Source organism: Hyaena hyaena, unplaced genomic scaffold, assembly GCF_003009895.1.
Source record: "Hyaena hyaena isolate Hyena2069 unplaced genomic scaffold, ASM300989v1 scaffold_0, whole genome shotgun sequence".
Taxonomy (NCBI): domain Eukaryota; kingdom Metazoa; phylum Chordata; class Mammalia; order Carnivora; family Hyaenidae; genus Hyaena; species Hyaena hyaena.
In genome coordinates this window covers 5,076,243-5,096,243 of record NW_024080632.1, presented here as the reverse complement: position 1 = coordinate 5,096,243, position 20,001 = coordinate 5,076,243, and the positions used below count along the sequence as shown (strand labels likewise).

The following is a 20,001-nucleotide window of genomic DNA, read 5'->3' as shown; positions in this document are numbered from 1 at the left end:
TTCCTGGTGTTTCTCTGACAGAAGTGCCTTGAGTGAGGAACGTCCTTTGCTCGTTCCCATGAAGGCAGAGTATGAGCGAGTGATGTCCCTGCTGTCATTATTATTGAATCCTAGTGACTCTTTATTTGAAATAGACCTTCCCAGCCACTCAGGACCATTTCTATCAAGGGCCACAATTTATTGTAATGGTAACCAGAGGACCACAGCCCTTTCTTCCAGAAAGCTCAAGCACCTGTAGCGCTTAGATTCCGTGACGTCCTTCCCTTCAGGATGCCATTGGAACGTTTCTCCCGTAGATGTGCTCAGCTAGGCCCCATGATGAAGTAAGAGGAAGAGGCCTCACATTCATGCTAAGAATATGGATCATTTGGTAAAGAATCACATCAGTTAGCTGTAAGAGGTTAATCTCTAATTTCAGGTAACGGAGCACCACCTCAGGGGGCTCACGGGAGCCATGGTGACTTCCTACTCCTCTGCCGTGTCCCATAGTGGCTCCCAGAACCCTAATCTAGTCTCTTAGTAATGAGTGTGAGGAGACACTGGGGTTAAAGAACAGAACATTTATTACCTCTGGTACAAAGGTAGCCCCGTCTACCTCAGCCCGCTAACTTCTTCTTGGGCCTCAGGTCGTCCCCTTTGTCTGGTATGCTCTCTGAGTGGGAGTCCCTGCTTCGAAACTCCTTCGCACTGTAGTTGCTGAGCACGAGCTGCCGAAGGCTGCTGTGGTCCAGGGGCTGGTCCACTGCGTCAAAGATGGGGCTCGTGTGAGGAGTTCGGAAATCTGACCCGGCAAGGAGTGGGGAGGGGGAGCTTCCTTCTCAGGGACAGTGCCTCTCTGCCCCGTTCGTGGAGGCCCAAGGCAAGGATGTCCAAGCCTGGTTTGGGGCCCCCCTCTCCACAGTGCTGGGGGTGGAGTGTGAATATTCTTGAGGCTCAGGGAGGAGGCACATCGGAAGAGATGTACTGCACAGGGATGTCCAGATGATAACTGGTTTTTTCTCCCAGAGAAATATGCAAAGTTGAGTTTAGTTTAATATCAACAAGACAAGGCCACCATGTGCCTTGTAGGCAGTTCAGGATGTAGACTGAACAAAGACACCTAGTGGGGACAGGTGAATGGATGGGCTGAAATCCAGCCCTCACCCCACTTGATTGCCAAATCATATCTACACAGAAGGGGCACCTTAATTAATCTGTACAGAGGGTGCGCCTCTTCTAACTCATACATATGAGCCACAGAGACTAGCGAGCTAAGAGAATCCAGTGCTCAGCAACATTCCCTTGAGCAGAAGTGAAAACATCATCTGCAAGTTCCTGACCTGGTGAGGATAGTGTTACCAGCATCTGTGACCTGTCACCTTCCTCTTTTAGGAACTCAAAGGGCAAAGGGAAACTGTGCATAGGTGACTAACACCAGACCCCAGGCCACGCTTTCACCCCTGCCAAGTTTCCGTTGCATTGATTCGATCAAACCAGAGATGTGTGTGTGTGTGTGTGTGTGTGTGTGTGCATGCGCGTGCGCTGGCGATCCTTCCTCAGTCCTCCCCCTCCATCTCTGACATGCCTGCATGCTTGAAGCCCTGCTTAGAGAGATGGGGCGGCTTTAAAAAAAAAATCTAGTTTTCTCTGATTACTCAAGTTGCTCAAGACCATTGGAAAAGAACAATTTAAACAATACAGAATTGTTTAACTTGGAACGGGCACACTTGTCTGTAAATCACCACCTAGAAATACCGCCTGCAAGACAGCCTATAAATCCTTTGTTTTCATATGTATAATCAAGACCCCTTCCCCCTTCCTTCCTTCTCAACCTCTCTCCCTCCTCCTCCTCTCTCTCATTACACACATCTCTTTCCCTATTATACATCAGGGTTGTCCAGGGCTGTCTTGTGCGGTGTAGGATTTCTAGCAGCTTCCCTGGCCACTAGATGCCAGCAGCACCTCCCAGGTGTGAGAACAAAAATATCTCCAGGCATGGCCCCAAGTCCCTTGGATATTATAGGATATAGGATATTATATCCTATAATCCATATATAATCACACATATATAATTTATATATAAATTATACGTTTGAGAGTGTGTGAGTTTGTATTGTGTGTTTGTGTGTGTGAGAGAGTTTATATTGGGGGCGGGTGGAGGGAGGGAGTTCATGTTGACCCGCTGCATTCTTGTCTGTGTCTGCACAGAGTCGTTGCACGATGGGTGCCCTGTAATCCACGTGACCAGTCTCTATGGGTGAGCAGTTCAGTCATTTCCAGTTTGGGGCTGCGGTGAACATGGCCCTACTTTTATCTTTGAACCTTGAATACATGTTTCTAAAGGACCAGCCTGCACAGGAGAGAAACGGGCTGCACGGGTGTACTCAGGTCTCCGGCTTGCCACACATGTGGCCAAACTGCCCTCCAAAACCCAGGAGGGGCTGATTTTCTCCCCTCCCCCAGAGAGAAGCGCTGCTTCGCCGTGTGAGGGGAGTGTCAGGAAGGGAGGTCAATGACCCAGGCGGGGCCAGAGTTAGGCATCTGGCTCCTGGCACGAACCAAGCCGCAGCTGCCTCAACCCTGAGGTTGTGGGACACGCCTGGGTGGCCCCAGAATGGCCATGGGTGGAGTAAGACTCGGGGCTGAAAGGTAAGGGTAGAGATGCAATTAGGGAATCTTCCGTGTCTGCAACCTGCCGATTTGTAAACTCTAGGCGCTTTAAAGTTCTTTTTAAATGGTCACAAAGCAGTGATTTTAAAAAAATACCCAGGATTGCTAAACTTCAGGATCTGCGGCTGGGTCATCGCACTGTAGAGAGAAGCACCCCCAGGCAAAACAAGTCAAGGGGCCACAGCCATGATGGAACCCAATGGAATGGACGGGCCTACGAGGCTCATAAAGGGAAACTGAGGCTCAACGCTGCAGACTCTCTCTGGCACAGGTCTCCTAGCAGCCTGCGCGGATCAGGGGAGAAAGAGAACTCACCTTCATCCAGCCTGTCGCTGAAGGGGTCAGCCCCGAACACCGGGGGGATGACCTTGATGGGTTCTGCAGGCTTGAGGAGGGCAGAGCCACCCCAGAAAGGGTTGATGAAGGGCGGCGGGACCTCGGTCTCTGCCCCTTCTATATCCAGGATCCGCTTGTAGGACTCCATCAGCAGTAGGTCATTGGTCTTCTTCTCAATGATGGCTGGGGGGAAAAAAATCAATCAGAACCAAGATGGCAGCTGACAGGGATTGGAGGTGCCCCTGCCCCCCCCCCAACCCCCCCGGCTGGAGAGGAAGGGAAGGAACAGAGAGCAGGGACATGTGCACCTCTAAGTACGAGGCTTTCTCTTGGTCACACCATGCATTCTCCAGAGAGCACTATCGCCCCGAGAGGGCAAAATTTGGTTTTTGAGAAGTGAAAACAAATCTGACTTTATAACATAAAACATATACATACAGAACATTAACAACTATAGCTTATATCTGCAGTGTTTCAATTTCATGAGGAGGACAATTAGGAAAAGGATGTCTAAAAAGGCTCCGTGGACGGCAATAATGAAAAGATGGGAAACTGTGGGTTACACTAACAATCAGGAGTCACAGGCAGACTCCCAAAGTACTGATGTTTCCCCTGTGCCCTCTGTCTCAGGCTTCCAAGCCTTCGCTCATGCTGTTCCTTCTGCCTAGAATGCTTTTCCCTGCGCCCCTCCCTGAATAACCCCTACTGGTGTTTTGAGACTTGCCTCAGGCTCCTGCCACCTGTCGGAATGTTTCTCCAACCTGCCGAGTCTGGGGGGGGGGGGTTCCCCTTCCCGCGGCGTCAGAGCCCTGCGCATTCACTGGCCTCATGGGATCATACCCACTCTACAAGTGATTGTTGGGTGCCTACCATGCCAGGCACACAGCTGGGTGCTGCGATGTGTGGAGGAGAAACACAACAACAGTAACAGCGAAGATGCGATCTCAGCCCTGACGAAGCTCATAAGCTTCAGTGTGTGGGAGGAAGACAGACAGAAGGACAAATTCAATAAGTACGCAGAAAAACGTACACATCCCTTGCTTTCCAGGTGCTCATTATCTAGATTTGGTAACTCCTGGATCTGGAGAATTTTTTTAATGTTTTTATTTATTTCTGAGAGAGAGAGAGATTGAGAGAGACAGTGTGAGCAGGGGAGGGTCAGAGAGAGAGGGAGATACAGAATCTGAAACAGGCTCCAGGCTCTGACCTGTCAGCACAGAACCCGACGCGGGGCTCGAACCCACGAACCGTGAGATCATGACCTGAGCCGAAGTCGGACGCTTAACCAACTGAGCCCCCCAGGCGCCCCGAGAATGTTTTAAATAAACCTCATACTAGCCATACTGTTGCCATTCTTTCTGAAAATCAGAGATCAAAAATATTTGCATCTGCCACTTGCTATCAGATCTCGAAAACCGCACAGATTCAGGGAGTGAGAGCTACTTGTACATGGAAAGAGAGTGGATGAATGTTACATAAAAGGACTGTCAGGAGAGGGAATGACAGTGTGTGTAGAGGGGACACCTGCTTCAGGTAGGCAGTGGAGGGAAGCCTTGCTAGAGAGAGGACATTTAAACTGAGATCTGAGAATGAGAAGGAACTCAGCCTGTGCAAAGGCCCTGAGGTGGGGGAGAATGGAGGAGGTGTTCAATACATAGAATGGTGTGACTTGAGATGTAAGCAAGTAGAGAGGGCAGGACGAGAAAGATGAGAAATATAAGCAGGGGCCAGGCTGGGTAGAACCTAGGTGGGCAGGAAAGAGTTAACACAGTTAACACTTAGCTGTCTCTTGAAAGTCCCAGGTTGCCTTCCCAGGTTGGCCTGAGGCTGGCATCAGGGAACTTGGACTTCAAGAAGGTTCCTATCATCATTAACTGATACTAGAGGCTCAGTGTGCCTAACCTGTATGTATAAAACATGTTTATGCTAAATAACTGTTGTTGTTTTTTTCCCCTTAAAGCCCTGGGCACAGTCTCTCTAATGAGCTTTCCTGGTTCATAGCATTTCACGTATGTCGTCACAACTCAGTGCTGGCGGAACCAAGCGCATCCTGTGTGACCCGCTCTGGGACGCTCGCTCCCGGCTTCCTCCAGACTTCACTCCATGCGCCTTTTCCTCTCGCTGATTTTGCTTTGATCCTTTTGCTATAACAAATAAAGCCACTACATGCAGAGCCTGTGACCCCTCCTGGCAAATCACTGAACCCGGCAGGAGGGAGATATTGGGAAATTCCCAAACACAGATTGTATTAAGAACCTTAGGTTTTATTCTAAAAGCAAGCCGTTCCCTCCAAATTGTGAGGATCTCTGGAGGTACATCCTTCCTTCTCTATCCTGAGCTAAGGGCCTATGGCTAGAAATGTGTGTTCTAGTTGATAGGCATTGGTGACATGCCAAACACTGCTCTGAGCGCTTTATTTCTTCCTTTCCAATCTGTGTGCTTTTCAGTTCTTTTTCTTGCCTTACTGCGTGGTTTGGGACCACTTTTATGATACTGAATAGGAGCAATGGGAACAGACATTCTTGCCTTGTTCCTGATCTTAGAGGAAAAACATTCAGTTCTTTACCCTTAAGCGTGAGGTTAGCCGGTAAGTATTTTGTAGATGCCCTTCAAGGTTAAGAAAGTTTCCTTCCCGTTCTAGTTTGCTGAGAGTTTTTACCGTGAATGGATGTAGAATTTGTCAAGTGCTTTTTCTGCATCTATTAATGTGATCATAGTTTTACTCGAAGAACTATTAATTTATTTAATCTTCCCAACAACCTTATGAGGTAGGTATCGATTTACTTCTCATTTATTTTTTTAGATGAAAAAACTAAAGCATAGACTTTATGCATAGACTAAAGCATAGATTCCAAACGTTGCCCAAACGCACACAGCTAGTAAGAGCAGAACTGGGGTCTGAACCCAGGCAGGCTGGCATTACCGCCCACATACTTCACCACCAGGCTCCGTGCCCCCCAAAGAACAAACCCTCGTGACCGCTCATAGAAAACTCCAGAAATCGTTCAAATGCGAGCCCCCCGCCCTTGACTCACCAAAGTACTGTGGGAGGTTGGTGTCAGTGATTGTCCCTGTTTCCCCTAACTGCCCCAGGATCATGGTGGCATCACAATTTATCTTTTTAAACAGACTCTCCACCGAGGCCTTGAGATGCTCCAAAGTCGTGCTGATTTCCTTGTAGCTGTTCTCATACATGTCTGCCTCCTCCGTGATCTTCTTTAGTTTCTCCTGGGGACAGACCCCAATTCCCACCCCAGGTCAGCCAGGCTGGACACAGCCCACCCCTGAGGACTCTCAGTGGGGATGGGGGTTTGGGACCCTCTGGAACCAGAGTCTCTGAGCTACAGATTTTCAAACCTCCGAGGGGGTACAAAAATCAATGTACTAGGGGGGCGCCTGGGTGGCTTAGTCGGTTAAGCGTCCGACTTTCGCTTAGGTCATGATCTCGCGGTTCGTGGGTTCGAGCCCCACGTCGGGGTCTGTGCTGACTGCCAGCTCAGAACCTGGAGCCTGTTTCAGAGTCTGTGTCTCCCTCTCTCTGACCCTCCCCTGCTCATGCTATCTCTCTGTCTCTCTCCTAGAAATAAATAAAAATATTTTTTAAAAAAATCAATGTACTAGGCCTTAATCAACATTTTCAAGAAAGTAAATAGAACAGAAAAGGAAGAGAAAATACTAATATGCACTGCAGGCAGTGAGAGTAAATATTGCTAAATGTAAGTTTTGTTTCACTTACGTATATGTATGCGTGTCTATGTGTGTACTGGATTATAGTACTTTTTAAAAGCTGGTGATTCATTTTTTTAAATTGTGGCTTATAGGAAGACGTTTTATAACGCAGCCTACTTCATAGTACACACAAGTGTACATATGTGTATGGGTGTGTGTTTATATAGATTATCTAATCAATTGAAATAAACCATTCACAGATCAATATTCTTATTGTGTGTTCTCATATTTTCTATTCTGTTCTGTTGCATTATTTTTATTTTATTTTGTTAACTTTTTAAAATATTTATTCATTTTTAAGAGAGAGAGAGACAGACAGAGCATGAGTAGGGGAGGGTCAGAGAGAGAGGGAGACACAGAACCTGAAGCAGGCACCAGGCTCTGAGCTGTCAGCACAGAGCCTGACGCAGGGCTCGAACTCACAAACTGTGAGATCATAACCTGAGCTGAAGTTGGTTAACCAACTGAGCCACCCAGGAGCCCCTCTGTTTGATTATTTTTAAAGGCTGATTCAATCTAACAAACTGATTTTACCACTCACTGATTAAAACACATTGCTCTAACCCAGTGGTTCTCAAAGTGGGGTCCCTGGGGGACCAGGAGCATCAGCCTCACCAGGGAACTTGCTAGAAATGCAGATTCTTGGGCTCCAGTCCAGACCCTGAATCAGAGGCTCTGGGAGCGGGCCTGGCAAAGCGTGTGTTAATGAACCTCCAGGTGGTTCGGACACAGGGTGAAGTCCGAGAGCCCCTGCCAGTCCATTGGATCCCAATCTTGGCTTCACATTGGTATCACTTGGGAGTTTCAGAACGTTTCTGCCCTAACCCCAGCCACAGAGGTTCAGAGGGTCTGGTCTGGGCACAGCCTGGGCATCCGAGGTGAATCCGATTTGCACCCCCCGGGGCTGAGAGTCCCTGCTCAGGGGTGAGAGCTTCCAGTCGCTTCCTGACTCTCCCTCCGAGTTCTCAGCTTGCTAAGGTGAACTGGGCCCTGTGAGGACTGCCGCCTTCCCTGTGGCTCATGCATCACCCCAAATAACAATCCCAAGGGGTCCGTCCTATCCACACACACACCCAGTTTCCAGGTGAAGAAACTGAGGCTCTGAAGCACACAGCCAAAAAAGGGAAGCCATGATCTGAACTGTCACTCAGCCTGCACACCGGGCAGCCTCCTCTGTCCCGGTTCCCAGGACTGAGTTTCCTCCTGTGACAGCAAGGGCTGCCCACTCATTCTGAAGGTGCATTAAAGGTCACATGGTCAAGCAAACTAAAAGCCTGATGTGGCTGTGATAACACGTGTCCAGCACCTGACAACATCTCAACACAGCCTCAACAACTGCTTCAGATTTCAGATGGGGAACATGGAGGTCAGAGAAGAAAGGTGAACTTGTGTTTAGCTTCCGTGTACAGAGCAGTCTATGTACCCGGCCTTGAGTTCATTTCTTGAGCAGTTATTTAGTACCAGGGTGAGGAGATTTTGAGGTTTTACTGATTTACATGATGAACAACGATAGCTACACGAATAAGTCTCTGCTCTGCCCTATGCCTAGTGTGTAGATGCTTGACTTTACTCAAACTTCACATGCCATTGAGGTGATCATTATTATCTCCCTATTAAAGGTGGAAAACAGAGGCTCAGAGAGGTTAAGTCAGTTTCTCAAAGTCACACAGCTAGGAAGTGACTTTTGTGAGAGCCCTACCCAAGCATTTGTTCCCAGAGCTGGTTGCTTAACTCCTATGCAAAACCCTCCCGTTAAGGGACAGGTGCTCCCGCTTCTCTCAGAGGGGCAGGAGATGAGGAAAGGGAAGATACGTGGAAAGGCTCCAGGAATAGAGCAGAGGGAAATGACCTTTAGCAAGGGGTAAGGGGGAAAGCCTCCTGTGATCCCATTGCTATTAAGACAAACTCTGGTGTTTGGAATATTTGCATTTGAAAAAAAAGGCCTCTGGAAGTCATGCCACAGCCAAGGGAACAAAGAGGGGATCAAAGGACCTCCCGGGGGGGACGGGGGAGATGCCGGGGGGTTGCCAGGTGGGCCTCACCAAGGTCCCCCTCTTTAGGTCTTGGAAACCCAGAGCTGCAGAGCCTCACCAGTCCCAACCCCAAGGAAGTATGTGGACGACACCGGGTGGCCCTGAGCCAAGGACATGGGACCCCAATCATGGGCTCAGCCTGCGGAGGGGCTCCTTGGACTTGGACCCTCTCTGGAAGTGTCATTCCCCATATCTAGGCTCCTGTGAGGTCCCTCGGAGCCAGAACCGCAGAACGGTGCCGTATGCTTTGCTGCCCCCCAGTGGCGCATCAGAGAATGGCACCGCCATCCCTGTCTAACCAGGTGCAGGCCTGCAAAGAAAATACGCCGCGCTGCCCCCAGTGGCCCATCGGAGAATAGCACCGCCATCCCTGTCTAACCAGGTGCAGGCCTACAAAGAAAATTCGCCACAGAGAAGGAAAGGAAAATGATCCAGGACCTCAGTTCCTGGGTCAGGGACTATTGGATTAGAACAGGGCTGTGCAAACTCTCTGGGTTCATATCTTTGTCAGGTGTTTGCTATCCATTCTCCCTTTACACCTTAATAACAAACTCCTGATTGTATTTGGGCGGCAGCGTGCCCAGCTGAAAAGTGTATTTCCAACCTTCCTTTGCAATAGGAATGCCCAGCAAGCTGTAAACGCAGAAGTCACTGGCTGAGTTTTCACAAAAATAACTTTTACGGTAACAGGAAAGATTTTTTTTTTTGCCTCCCCCACTTTCTTCCTGACTGGAACATATATGCAATGTCTGGATCATTGGCAGCTGCTGTACAACCACGAGGCATCCCTGGGACTATAAACCACACACTAAAGATGGCAAACAGGAGGAGGCTGGGTTACTGATGACATCATGACCTAAAGTACCCATTTCCAAATGTGTTTAACAGAATAAATACTTCTACCTTACTTAGGCCATTGCTGCTTTGGTTCCTTGTGATTGGCAACTAAATACAATGCAAAACTCAAACACAGCTTCCCAGCTCCAAGATGTCAAATGACTTTACCTCTCTGAATCTCAGTTTCTTCATCTGTAAAATGTAGAGATCATAACACCTATGACACAGGGCTGTGGTAAGGATTAAATGAGATAGCCCAGTGCCTGGTACAAAGCAATTGCTTAGCAAATGTTCGTAATAACTGTTATGGATTGAAAACAGGCCACAGCCAGGACAAGGCGGAGAGAGAAGAAAATTACCGAGGCAGAGCTCTGTCTGGAATTTGCTGGTCTGGGATGAAATTATAGGCGCAAGTGCCTGGGCTAGGCTCCCTGAAGTCTAGGACTCTTAAAAGTGGACAAAGAGGCTCTAGGGACAAACTTCTACAGGAATATCTGTAGCAGAGGCTGCCCGTGACAAAGGGTCAGGACAAGTCAAGACGTGAACTAGGCTAGTCGAATCTCAAGGGGCAGATAGCATACTCCTCTTGAGGACTGCCTGACAGGCCGCACAACAGACGGACAGACAGCAAGAGACTCCCACCCCCCCCCACCCCGGGGTCTTACCTCCATCTGTATCAGGAGGGAGCGGCTGTCATCATGGGATGATCTCTGCTGGGATCTCAGGGCGATGATCTCATCCTGCTCACGAGAGAACCAGACCATAATAAGGGCAGGTGCGTGCTCCCCTCCCCGCCGCACCTGAGCCCACGCTTGTGCCGGGAAGGGATGCTGAGGATCGAAACCATCTGTTTCAAGGAGCCCAAGGCCCTGAGCCCCTCTTATGCCCGTGAAGGTTCTTCCTGATGTTTCTTAGTTAAAAAGAGGATGAGGGCGTGGGAGGGTGGGTGGTTCATCCTTTCTGGAGAACTGTCTAGAAGAGCAGTCAACAGAACCATGATGGTGGCAGTGTTCTCTCTGCACCACCCAGTCCTGCAGCCACTAGTCACCTGTAGGTATTGGGCACTTGAAGTGTGGCTGGTGCCACTGAGGAAGTAAACTTTAATTTTACTTCACTTAAATGTAAATAGCATTGGGCGGCTGGAGGCTATTATCACGGATGTAACGTAAAGGCAGCTCCAGAGCAGGGGTTATCCAATTCTAGCATGAATCAGAATCATCTGAAGGTTCTGGAAAACACGGATTGCTGGGCCCCTCTCCCAGGGCTCTGGTTTGCTAGGTCTGGGTTGGGCCCAAGAATGTGCATTTCTCTGAAGTTCTCAGGAGCTGCTGTGACTGTTGATCCAGGGACCAGATTCAAAAACCCTGGGGCTATATTGATGTCTAAAAAAAAAAGGCTACCCTTTGAATAATATCATCTCTAGGAATCTGTCCCACTGAAATAGTAGGACATGTGGACAAAATGGCTGTTCGGGGTTGTCTGTCATGTTATTAGTCAAGAACAGTCCCCAGTTAGGGGCACCTGGGTGGCTCAGTCGGTTAAGCGACCGACTTCAGCTCAGGTCATGATCTCACGGTTCGTGGGTTTGAGCCCTGCATCGGGCTCTGTGCTGACAGCTCGGAGCCTGGAGCCTGCTTCAGATTCTGTCTCCCTCTCTCTCTGCCCCTCCCTCACTTATTTTCTGTCTCTTTATCTCAAAAATAAGTAAACATTAAAAGAAATAAAAGAGGGGTGCCTGGGTGGCTCAGCTCAGGGCATGATGTTGCAGTTTGTGGGTTCGAGCCCCCTGTCGGGCTCTGTGCTGACAGCTCAGAGCCTGGAGCCTTCTTCAGATTCTGTGTCTCCCTCTCGCTCTGCCCCTACTCTGCTTGTGCTCTGTCTCTCTCTGTCTCTCCAAAATACATAAATGTTAAAAAAATTTTTTAAAACAAGTGGCATATATATATATGATAAAATAAAACAAAAGAAAAGAATAGCCCCCAGCTAGAGACAAATGTCTACTGATACTGGAGCAGTTAAATCAATGATAGTATTCATATCATGGGCGGAATGGGTCTCAAATAAAAATATGTTTTTAATATCTTTTTTCTAAAAATATGGTTTAAAAAGCAGATTCCTGGCCCATTCTCAGAGAATCTAGGTTTGTAGGTATAGGATAGAACTAAGGGATCCACATTTTTAAGAAGTTTCTTACGGTTCTACTACAGAGATTCCAGGGGCTCCAGAAGCCATTAAAAAGAACACAGAAGATGTTGGGAGGGTTCTATGATGAATTTGGGGGGGGGGTTCAAAAACAGTGTGCACTGTCTAGAATGATCCCTGTATTATGAATGGGCATCTTTCCTGCCTCAGGACCTCTGCCTGAATTATTCATCCCCCATCCCCCCTTGCATAGCTTATTCTTGCAAGTCTGCTCAAACCTTCACTTCTGAACTTCCCGTGCCCTCACTTGACTCCACAACCCCTCTGTACCTCTGGTCCTTGACCCACACCACTTCTCATTTACTAATATATCCTATTTTTTAAACAGTTTGTTTATTTGAGAGAGACAGAGAGAGTGTGAATGGGGAAGGGGCAGAGAGAGGGGGACAGGAGGAGAAGCCCAAGCAGGCTCTGCATGGCAGGCCAGTGGCCCAGAGCCTGACATGGGGCTTGAACCCACAAATCACGAAATCATGACCTGGGCCAAAATCGAGAGTTGGACTCTTAACTGACTGATCTGCCCAGGTGCCCCTACTCTAGAATTTATGTATTTAGTAGGCTTGTTGTTCATGGTCTGTTTCTCTTTGCCAGAATGGAAACTCCATGAGGGCAGAGATTTTTTGTTGTTTTATTCACTGTCCCATAACCAGAGTCTAGATTAGTGCCTGGCACATAGTAGGTGCTCAATAAATACTTGCTGAACGAACAAATAACCAAAAGAACTTTTTTTTCAATCAGAATACATGACTCTATATATAATAATCACGATGTGAAGTTTGAAAGCATCATCTGCCACCCCCCAGAAAAGGAGTCAGAAGCAAATAGATGAAAATAGCAACAATGATTGTCTCTAGGGAATGGGGTAATGGATGGTTTAAAAAAATTCAATCCTTAGGTAGTTTCCAAAGTTTCTATAATGAGCGAGCATATCCCTCTCTTATAAGATTTTTTTTTTAATATTAAGCATTTCATTAGAAACAAAGTATTTTGGGGACTTATTCAACAGGACATTGCAGCTCTGCTAAGCCCCAAAAGGCACAGGTCAATAACTCCAAAGAAAATCTCAAAGCTACTCTTGCGGTTCACACATCCTCCTACAAATGGGGAAACTGAGGCCCAGGCGGATCAGGGACTTGCCCATCCTCCATCAGACATACTCCTGCTCAGGCCAGAGACAGGCTCTTGGAGAGGGGGTACCATCACGGTGAAGGGGAAAGATGGAGGTCAATTTTGTTCAGTAACCATTTCCTCATCGGCTCAGTTTCCGACTAGCATCCTCACATCCGTCTGCTATGGTCTGTCCCTGTCATCCTACTGGGGCTGGGAAGGTGCTGTATCCTAGGGGGAAAAAAAATCAGTGTCCTGCCCACTCTCAGGTCCCAAAGGGATCATCCTTCCATACTTCAGACCTCTGCGTTCAAAGACCTTCCGTGCAATACCGCAGATGGCCACCTAGGGGCAGTGGCGAAGCGCCTACACAGGAGGCTGAAAACCCACATGCCCACAAAGCTGGGCGCAGGGGCAAATGGCACCCAGCTGGTGTTGGTGGGTGTGAGCCAAAGGCCCTCAGCTTCGCGCGGGACTGCGGGCCCGAGTGGTGAGATCAGATTTTCCAAGAGAAACCACAAATCCCGATTTTCATGTGGAATATCCTGATTTTTAAATGTTAGCAACTAATAATGTGTAAATGTGTTTGTGGAGGGGGGGGTAGGTAGGGGAGACCAAGCAAAAGAAGAAAGTGGGATTCAGTCAGTTACGACCTCCGACCCCAGTGCTCTCGGAAGGGATGAAGTCAGATGTCAGTAACCTAATTGTTTTTTACTTACATATTTTTCTTACCTGAACCCTAGTTTGAGCAGAGGTGCCTCGAGAAGGTGAAAAGCTGAAGGGTCCAGGCAACCCCTCCAGCCACCCCTCCCAACTCCCACCCCCTTCATCCACAGCTGCTCCATTTTACCTGTTTTCTTTTTCTTTCCTTCTAAATGTTTATTTTGAGAGACAGAGAGAGAGAGAAAGAGGAGAGAGACAGAGACAGAGTGCAAGCCAGGGAGGGGCAGAGCGAGAGGGAGACACAGAATCTGAAACAGGCTCCAGGCTCTGAGCTGTCAGCACAGAGCCCGACGCGGGGCTCAAACCCATGAACCACGAGATCATGACCTGAGCCAAAGTGGGACGCTCAACCGTCTGAGCCACTCGGGCGCCCCTTACCTGTTTCCTATATGGTGTTTCCTCATAACCTGGGTTTAAACAAAAATGTTGTGTCCCCTTTTTCTTAAAAGTTTGGAAAGTACTGCTCTAGTCCCATTACGTCATTCTACAGATGTGGCTACTGAGGCCCAGAAAGGGCAGGAGTTTGGCCATCTTTCATCAGACACACTCTTCCTGACAGAGACAGGCTGCCTGGCTGAAGGAGAAAAGGATGGCACCCTCATAGTGAGTGGGAAGGTCAAGGTCAATTACTGTTTTGGAACCATTTCCTGGTGGCTCCCACTGTGTTCAAGGCTGTCCCGGGCACTGGGAAAGCGAAGGAAATACACTCTTGTGTCTGTCCGCTGGAAGATCACCTTCCAGAAGGGAGACAGAGGGCCATTCAAGCTCATCTCTCACACCCCTACCCCCACCACACACACACTGACATTCTCCATTTCCCCCCAAATCCACCTGCCTCCCTTCCCCACCCTCTGCCCTAAACCCCAGGGGCTCCCTGGGCTCCCTGGGCTCCCTGGGCTCCCTTGTCCCCCGGCTTGGGTTGCGCCCAGACAACAGAAGTGGAAGGAGGTGAGGGTACCTGGCAAGTCACCACTTTGGTCACATCACTCCGGGGGAGACACACAGACAGCCTTCTCTCCTGATTCCAGAAAACGGTTCCTTGCCCTGACCTGTTCTGGAGCCCTCTCTTGCTGCTGCAGCACTTACCCTTTGTAAGTTCCTTAAACCATTGTAAATAGCACCTTTAAAATAAAACCCACCTCAATTTACCCATTTGGGGCACGCCGTATGTTTCCTGTGATAACATCATGTTTGTGTGCCACCTGTACTATTGTCCATCACTATCCATTATTGTGTATGAACAGTTTTCTTTAAATCAGCCAAATTGTATTCATCTTATTATGTTTATCCTTATTGGTTTACCGTTATTAGTTATTTCTTATCATCCTAAGTAACAATTTGCATTAAGTCAAAATTTTGCAAGCTGTATTTATCCTAATCCTCATCAAAGCTAACTCATCACTAGCAACTTAAAATGTTTTCCCCTATATTCTGGCTACTGGCTACTTACACATAGCTGGTGCACCTGCTCGATATTCAGGAAACAGTGACACAGCAAATGGAAGTGGGTCCCCTGGTCATACAAACGGCACGGGGAAGGCCTCAGAGGAGGGAAACGTGCGGAGAGCTGAGACTAGCAGCGCCCAGGGCACCTTGGGGGCGTGAAGGGAGCTGCGCCTGCCGAGGCAGCTTGAAGCCACATTTGGAAGGGACTGGAGTGTCACACTGAGTTTAGACTCTATCCTGTTCAGATGGTTCCAGAGGCTGTTTGTGTGTGTTCTGGGGAGCTAGTAGCCCAAGAAGCCAATTAAATTTGGAAAATGACGGGCTCAGCCAAGGTGAAGAGGTTTCTTTACTACAGGACTTGTCAGAGGCTTCACTGTGCTCATGTATATCAAGTGTCTTCAGGATGGTTTGACCATCTCTACTCAGGTCTGTGAAGCTGTCGATTAACAGGGGTCAGCAAGTTTTAAGGCAAAGGGCAGGATAGCAGATATTTAGGCATTGCAGGCCATATATGATCTCCCTTATATATACCCTCTTTTTTTCCTTATAACCTTTTAAAAAATGTAAAAAGGATTCTTATTAGCTCAGACCTGTACAAAAACACACCACAGGCTGTATCTGGATGTGGCCATCGTCTACGGAACCCTGGATTTTAGAACATGCCATGGGTTATACATCTCACTATGGGGGCGGGGGGGGGGGGCGGCTCACCACATTAAGTGTTTCCATCCACTGAAGTCACATACCAATTTCAGACTGGTAAGGTTAAAATGGGAAGGGGTGCCTGGCGGGGGGGAAATATAGTGTTTCTCAACCAATCAGACCCTGAGGCCCTCTTCTCTAGAGAGCAGCTCAAGGCGTGTTTCGAGGAACCCGCTTTGACAAAGGCTGCCGTGAGAATGTGTGGGTCCCAGACCCAGGAAAGAAGAGCGGCCCCGACCTGGATCCTCTGAGTCCTCTTGTGCATCGTCTCCATGTCATTGTTGAGCTCCGTGACGTACGTGAACCGAGCAAAGTTCTTCTCCTCCTTGGCCAGATAGTCCTCAATGAGCTGATTCAGGTTCCCGTCCTTGGTCAGCTTCAGCAGCCGCAGGTGCGCCACCTCGTAGCTCTCAAAGCTCTCACCCTTGGTCTTCTTCTTATGCTTCTTTGCCTTGAGAGCTGGAAAGGAAAAGCCGAGAAGTGTGAGTCCAGAAGGAAGCCACTCAGAGCCACGCCAGGTAGGGAGATGTGCTCCGTAATGTTGTTATTGTGCCTTCAGAGGGGGGTGGGGGCGTGAGAGCTTTACGCCTTGGTCACTTCACACATACGTGGTTGAACACCTACAATGTGGCAGACACGGTGCTGGACTCTGCAGACACACCCCAGCCCCGAGGAGCCCCTAGTGCAAGAGTCAGATAGAGAAAAGAGATGAGAGCCACATAAACAGAAGAAATACAGCCATCACCACTGTAGCTCAGGTGATGGAGGGGATGCATCAGGTGCTCTGATGGGGGAGCTGCATGGCTGGGGAAGTCCTGGAGGTGACATTTGAGCAGGGTGAAGGTCAAGGGAGCCCTGTTGGGAGAGGGCCTTAGGCACGCTCAGACCTTGGCAAATTCAAGAACCAAGAAAGTTCTCCAAGCTTCATTATCTCCAGCCTGATGCCTGCAAAAGCCCCATCTTTCCTGAACCCAGTTTTCTCTCTCTTTTTTCTTTAGAGAGAGACAGAGAAGGAGGGGGCAGATGGAGGGAGGGAGAGGGAGAGAGAAAAAGAGAAAGAGACAGAGAGAGAGAGAGAGAAAGAGAGAGAGAGAGAGAGAGAAAGAGAGAGAGAGAGAGAGAGAGAGAATCTTAAGCAGGCTCCACGCTCAACATGGAGCCTGCCATGGGGCTCAATCCATGACCCTGGGTCATGACCTGAGCCAAAATCAAGAGTCAGACACTCAACCCACTGAGCTACCCAGGCGACCCAGTCTTATCTTTTTGATTTGGCCTCCACATGACAATCACGAGGATCTTTCTAGATCTTCCTAGGCACATCTGGCCACATGACCCCTTTACATGTTGTTATGTTAGAGAGTGAGAGATGGGGCTTCTCAGAAACACACTTTTCACAGCTCAGCCCCAAATGGAAAGACAAGAAGAGCCAGGAGATGCCGAAGGAACAAAGAACAAATGCAGCTTCCCAGGGTGGGTGGGGGGACTCTCAGAAGAGCTCAGATTTTTTCCATCGGTTCAGGAGACAGTAAATATAAGAGCCCTGAGACTGTCGTCCTTAGAAAGGGTGGGCCTTTCAAAAAATAGAAAAGAAAAAGAAAGAATAGGCCTTTCTCTTCTGGCAAGGTGGCCCTTGGCTGGCACCTGGGGACTTAAATGGTAAACAGTTCCCTACCTGGATATAAAATGTTCCCTAAATGCTAGGAGGGGCTCACTGCACCTGGGCTCTGCAGATGCTGTGTGTGGTTAATGCTGAACATGTGCTCTCCCTCCAGGAGGCTGGAATTTTTGTGGGTGCAAGGGAGAGGACACCTCTGTGACCAGCCCCCAGGAAGGCCTTTGGCACCGAGGCTCTAATGAGCTCCCCACATGTATTGTTGCAGTGAGATGCACATCCTGTGTGACTCCCTTGGGAGAGGACTCTGGAAGCTTATGCCTGGTTACCTCCAGACTTTGCCCAGTGCCCCTTTCCTCTTTGCTGAGTGTGCTTTGTGCCTATCTCCTAGCCATGCATGTGACTACATGCTGAATCTTCTGAGTCCTCCTAGCAAATCACCAAACCTGGGGACTTGATACCCAAGTCTCCCCGATAAAACAATGAAAGGAGAAGCTCCGAGTAAGGACACATCCTACAGGTTGGCCAATAAAATATAGAACCTCCAGTTACATTTGAATTTCAGACAAACAATAGATTTTTAAAGTATAAATATGTCCCAATTGTAGATAATCTACAAATAATTTTTGTTTTCTTTAAAAATTTATTCAGTTTATGTAAAATGTAGATTTAACTAGGTATCTTGTAATGTTATTCACTAAATCTGGCATCCTTACTACTTATACAGAAGGCCTTGGGCACCCTCAGCTAAGGTGGAGGGAGGGAAGGAGGGAGAGAGAGAGAGAGAGAGAGAGAGAACGACGCCTGGAGAATGTACCTTCTTCCCTTTTGGTCTGCTCCTCAAACTCCAGACGATCATTCAGCTTGATGAGCAAGAAGGACTTGAGCTTGGTCTCATGGGCATAGACACGCTCCAGCTCTCGGATCTCCAGGTTGTACTGGGAAATGTCCCTCTGCTGGCGGTCCTTCATGGCGGCCATCCGAGCCGTGGCTTCCAGCCTGAGAGGGGCAGGTGCAGGGTCTGAGCCTCCAGAGGTTCCTCCCTTCTCCTCTCTCCCTAGCAGACCAGAGGGACTTTCTGCCAGTGACCATCACTTCTTTTAATCATGGAGTTTTTCGGGAGTGGAAGAGCAGCCCTGCTTATCTGAATGACAGGAGCTGCCGGCTCTAGCCCATCCCCAGGAAGTGATTTTTCTGTCATCATCACCACCACCACCATCATCACCATCACCACCACCACCATCATCACCACCACCATCACCATCATCATCATCATCACCACCATCACCATCACCATCACCACCACCACCATCATCATCACCACCACCACCACCACCACCGTCACCATCATCATCACCACCATCACCACCACCACCATCATCATCACCACCATCACCACTGCCATCACCATCATCACCATCATCATCACCATCACCATCACCATCACCATCATCACCATCACCACCACCATCACCATCACCACCACCATCATCATCACCACCATCATCATCATCACCACCATCACCACCATCACCACCACCACCATCACCACCATCACCACCATCACCATCATCACCATCATCATCACCATCATCACCATCACCACCACCATCACCATCACCACCACCATCACCACCATCACCACCATCACCATCATCACCACCATCATCACCATCACCACCACCATCAACACCACCACCACCATCAACACCATCACCATCACCATCACCACCATCATCACCATCACCACCACCACCACCACCATCACCACTACCACCATCACCATTACCACTTGTCAGTTACTGTGGCCCAGCTAGTCCTTATATACATATATTATTTACTTCCCACTACCAACCAAAGTGGTCCCACAATAATATAGTAACGATGGAACCAGAGATTCAAACCCAGATCTGACTCCAAAACCTGTTCTCTTCACAGCCCAGCTATATGCCTCTTGCCCAGAGTGGGAGGCCAGAGATAAGGCAGACTGAGAGACCCCCAGGACTAGAGGCAGGGCCACCGGGAGGAGATGGTAGGGCAGAGAAGTTTGCATCTCAATCCCACCCCATCTGCCATTTCCCTGGCTCTCAGGTAAGTATTCTGGCATGGCGTCTCTAAGCCTTTGTATCCTGGTCTGTAAAATAGGGATAATAACCCCTGGGGCAGTTCTGAGGGTTGAAGTAACACCCAGAGCACCTGGCATCATGCTGGGTACACAGTCAGTGCTTAGAGTTATGATGATTTAAGATCCCTCCATACATACACCCAGGGGCCAAGCCCAGGTGCTTAGCAGGGGCCTAAGAGACATCTCTCCCCCTGGGGTGTCCCCCACAGCCCACCTCTGCTCATAGGCCTGGGAAGACTGCTCAATGGCCATATTCATGGTTTTCTTCTGCATCGACATGCGCCGCTGCAGCTGCTGGTACACATTGTCGTACGCAGCCTTCTCATACCGGAGGTCCTCAATCTCCTTCCGGAGCTTAGCATTGGTGGTCAGCATCTTGTCAAAGTGAATGGTGGCCTGTAGGCAGGGCTGCGCTTCAAAACTGGGCTCACTCCTGGGGCATGAGATAGCTTCCAGAAAGCAGCCAGAGGGTGGGAAGGTCTTCCCCGACCTCCCGCTCC

At 48.9% G+C, this 20,001-nt stretch overlaps 1 protein-coding gene across 2 annotated transcripts in view; it reads right to left on the bottom strand.

Moving 5' to 3' along the window:
- Positions 1 to 193: 193 nt before the first annotated feature.
- Positions 194 to 20,001, bottom strand: part of CCDC63 (coiled-coil domain containing 63) — a 35,069-nt gene continuing 15,261 nt past the window's right edge. The window contains exons 6-12 of one of the 2 annotated variants that reach the window (XM_039248158.1): positions 19,716 to 19,897; positions 18,194 to 18,375; positions 16,003 to 16,223; positions 10,250 to 10,324; positions 6,021 to 6,213; positions 2,965 to 3,168; positions 194 to 350 (exon numbers count right to left, since the gene is read on the bottom strand). In XM_039248158.1, coding sequence (XP_039104089.1) covers positions 346 to 350; positions 2,965 to 3,168; positions 6,021 to 6,213; positions 10,250 to 10,324; positions 16,003 to 16,223; positions 18,194 to 18,375; positions 19,716 to 19,897 — 1,062 coding nt within the window. In that variant the 3' untranslated portion in view covers positions 194 to 345. Of the gene's footprint in view, positions 351 to 545; positions 743 to 2,964; positions 3,169 to 6,020; positions 6,214 to 10,249; positions 10,325 to 16,002; positions 16,224 to 18,193; positions 18,376 to 19,715; positions 19,898 to 20,001 lie in introns of those variants that run through there. The other variant, XM_039248070.1, reaches the window with a different exon arrangement.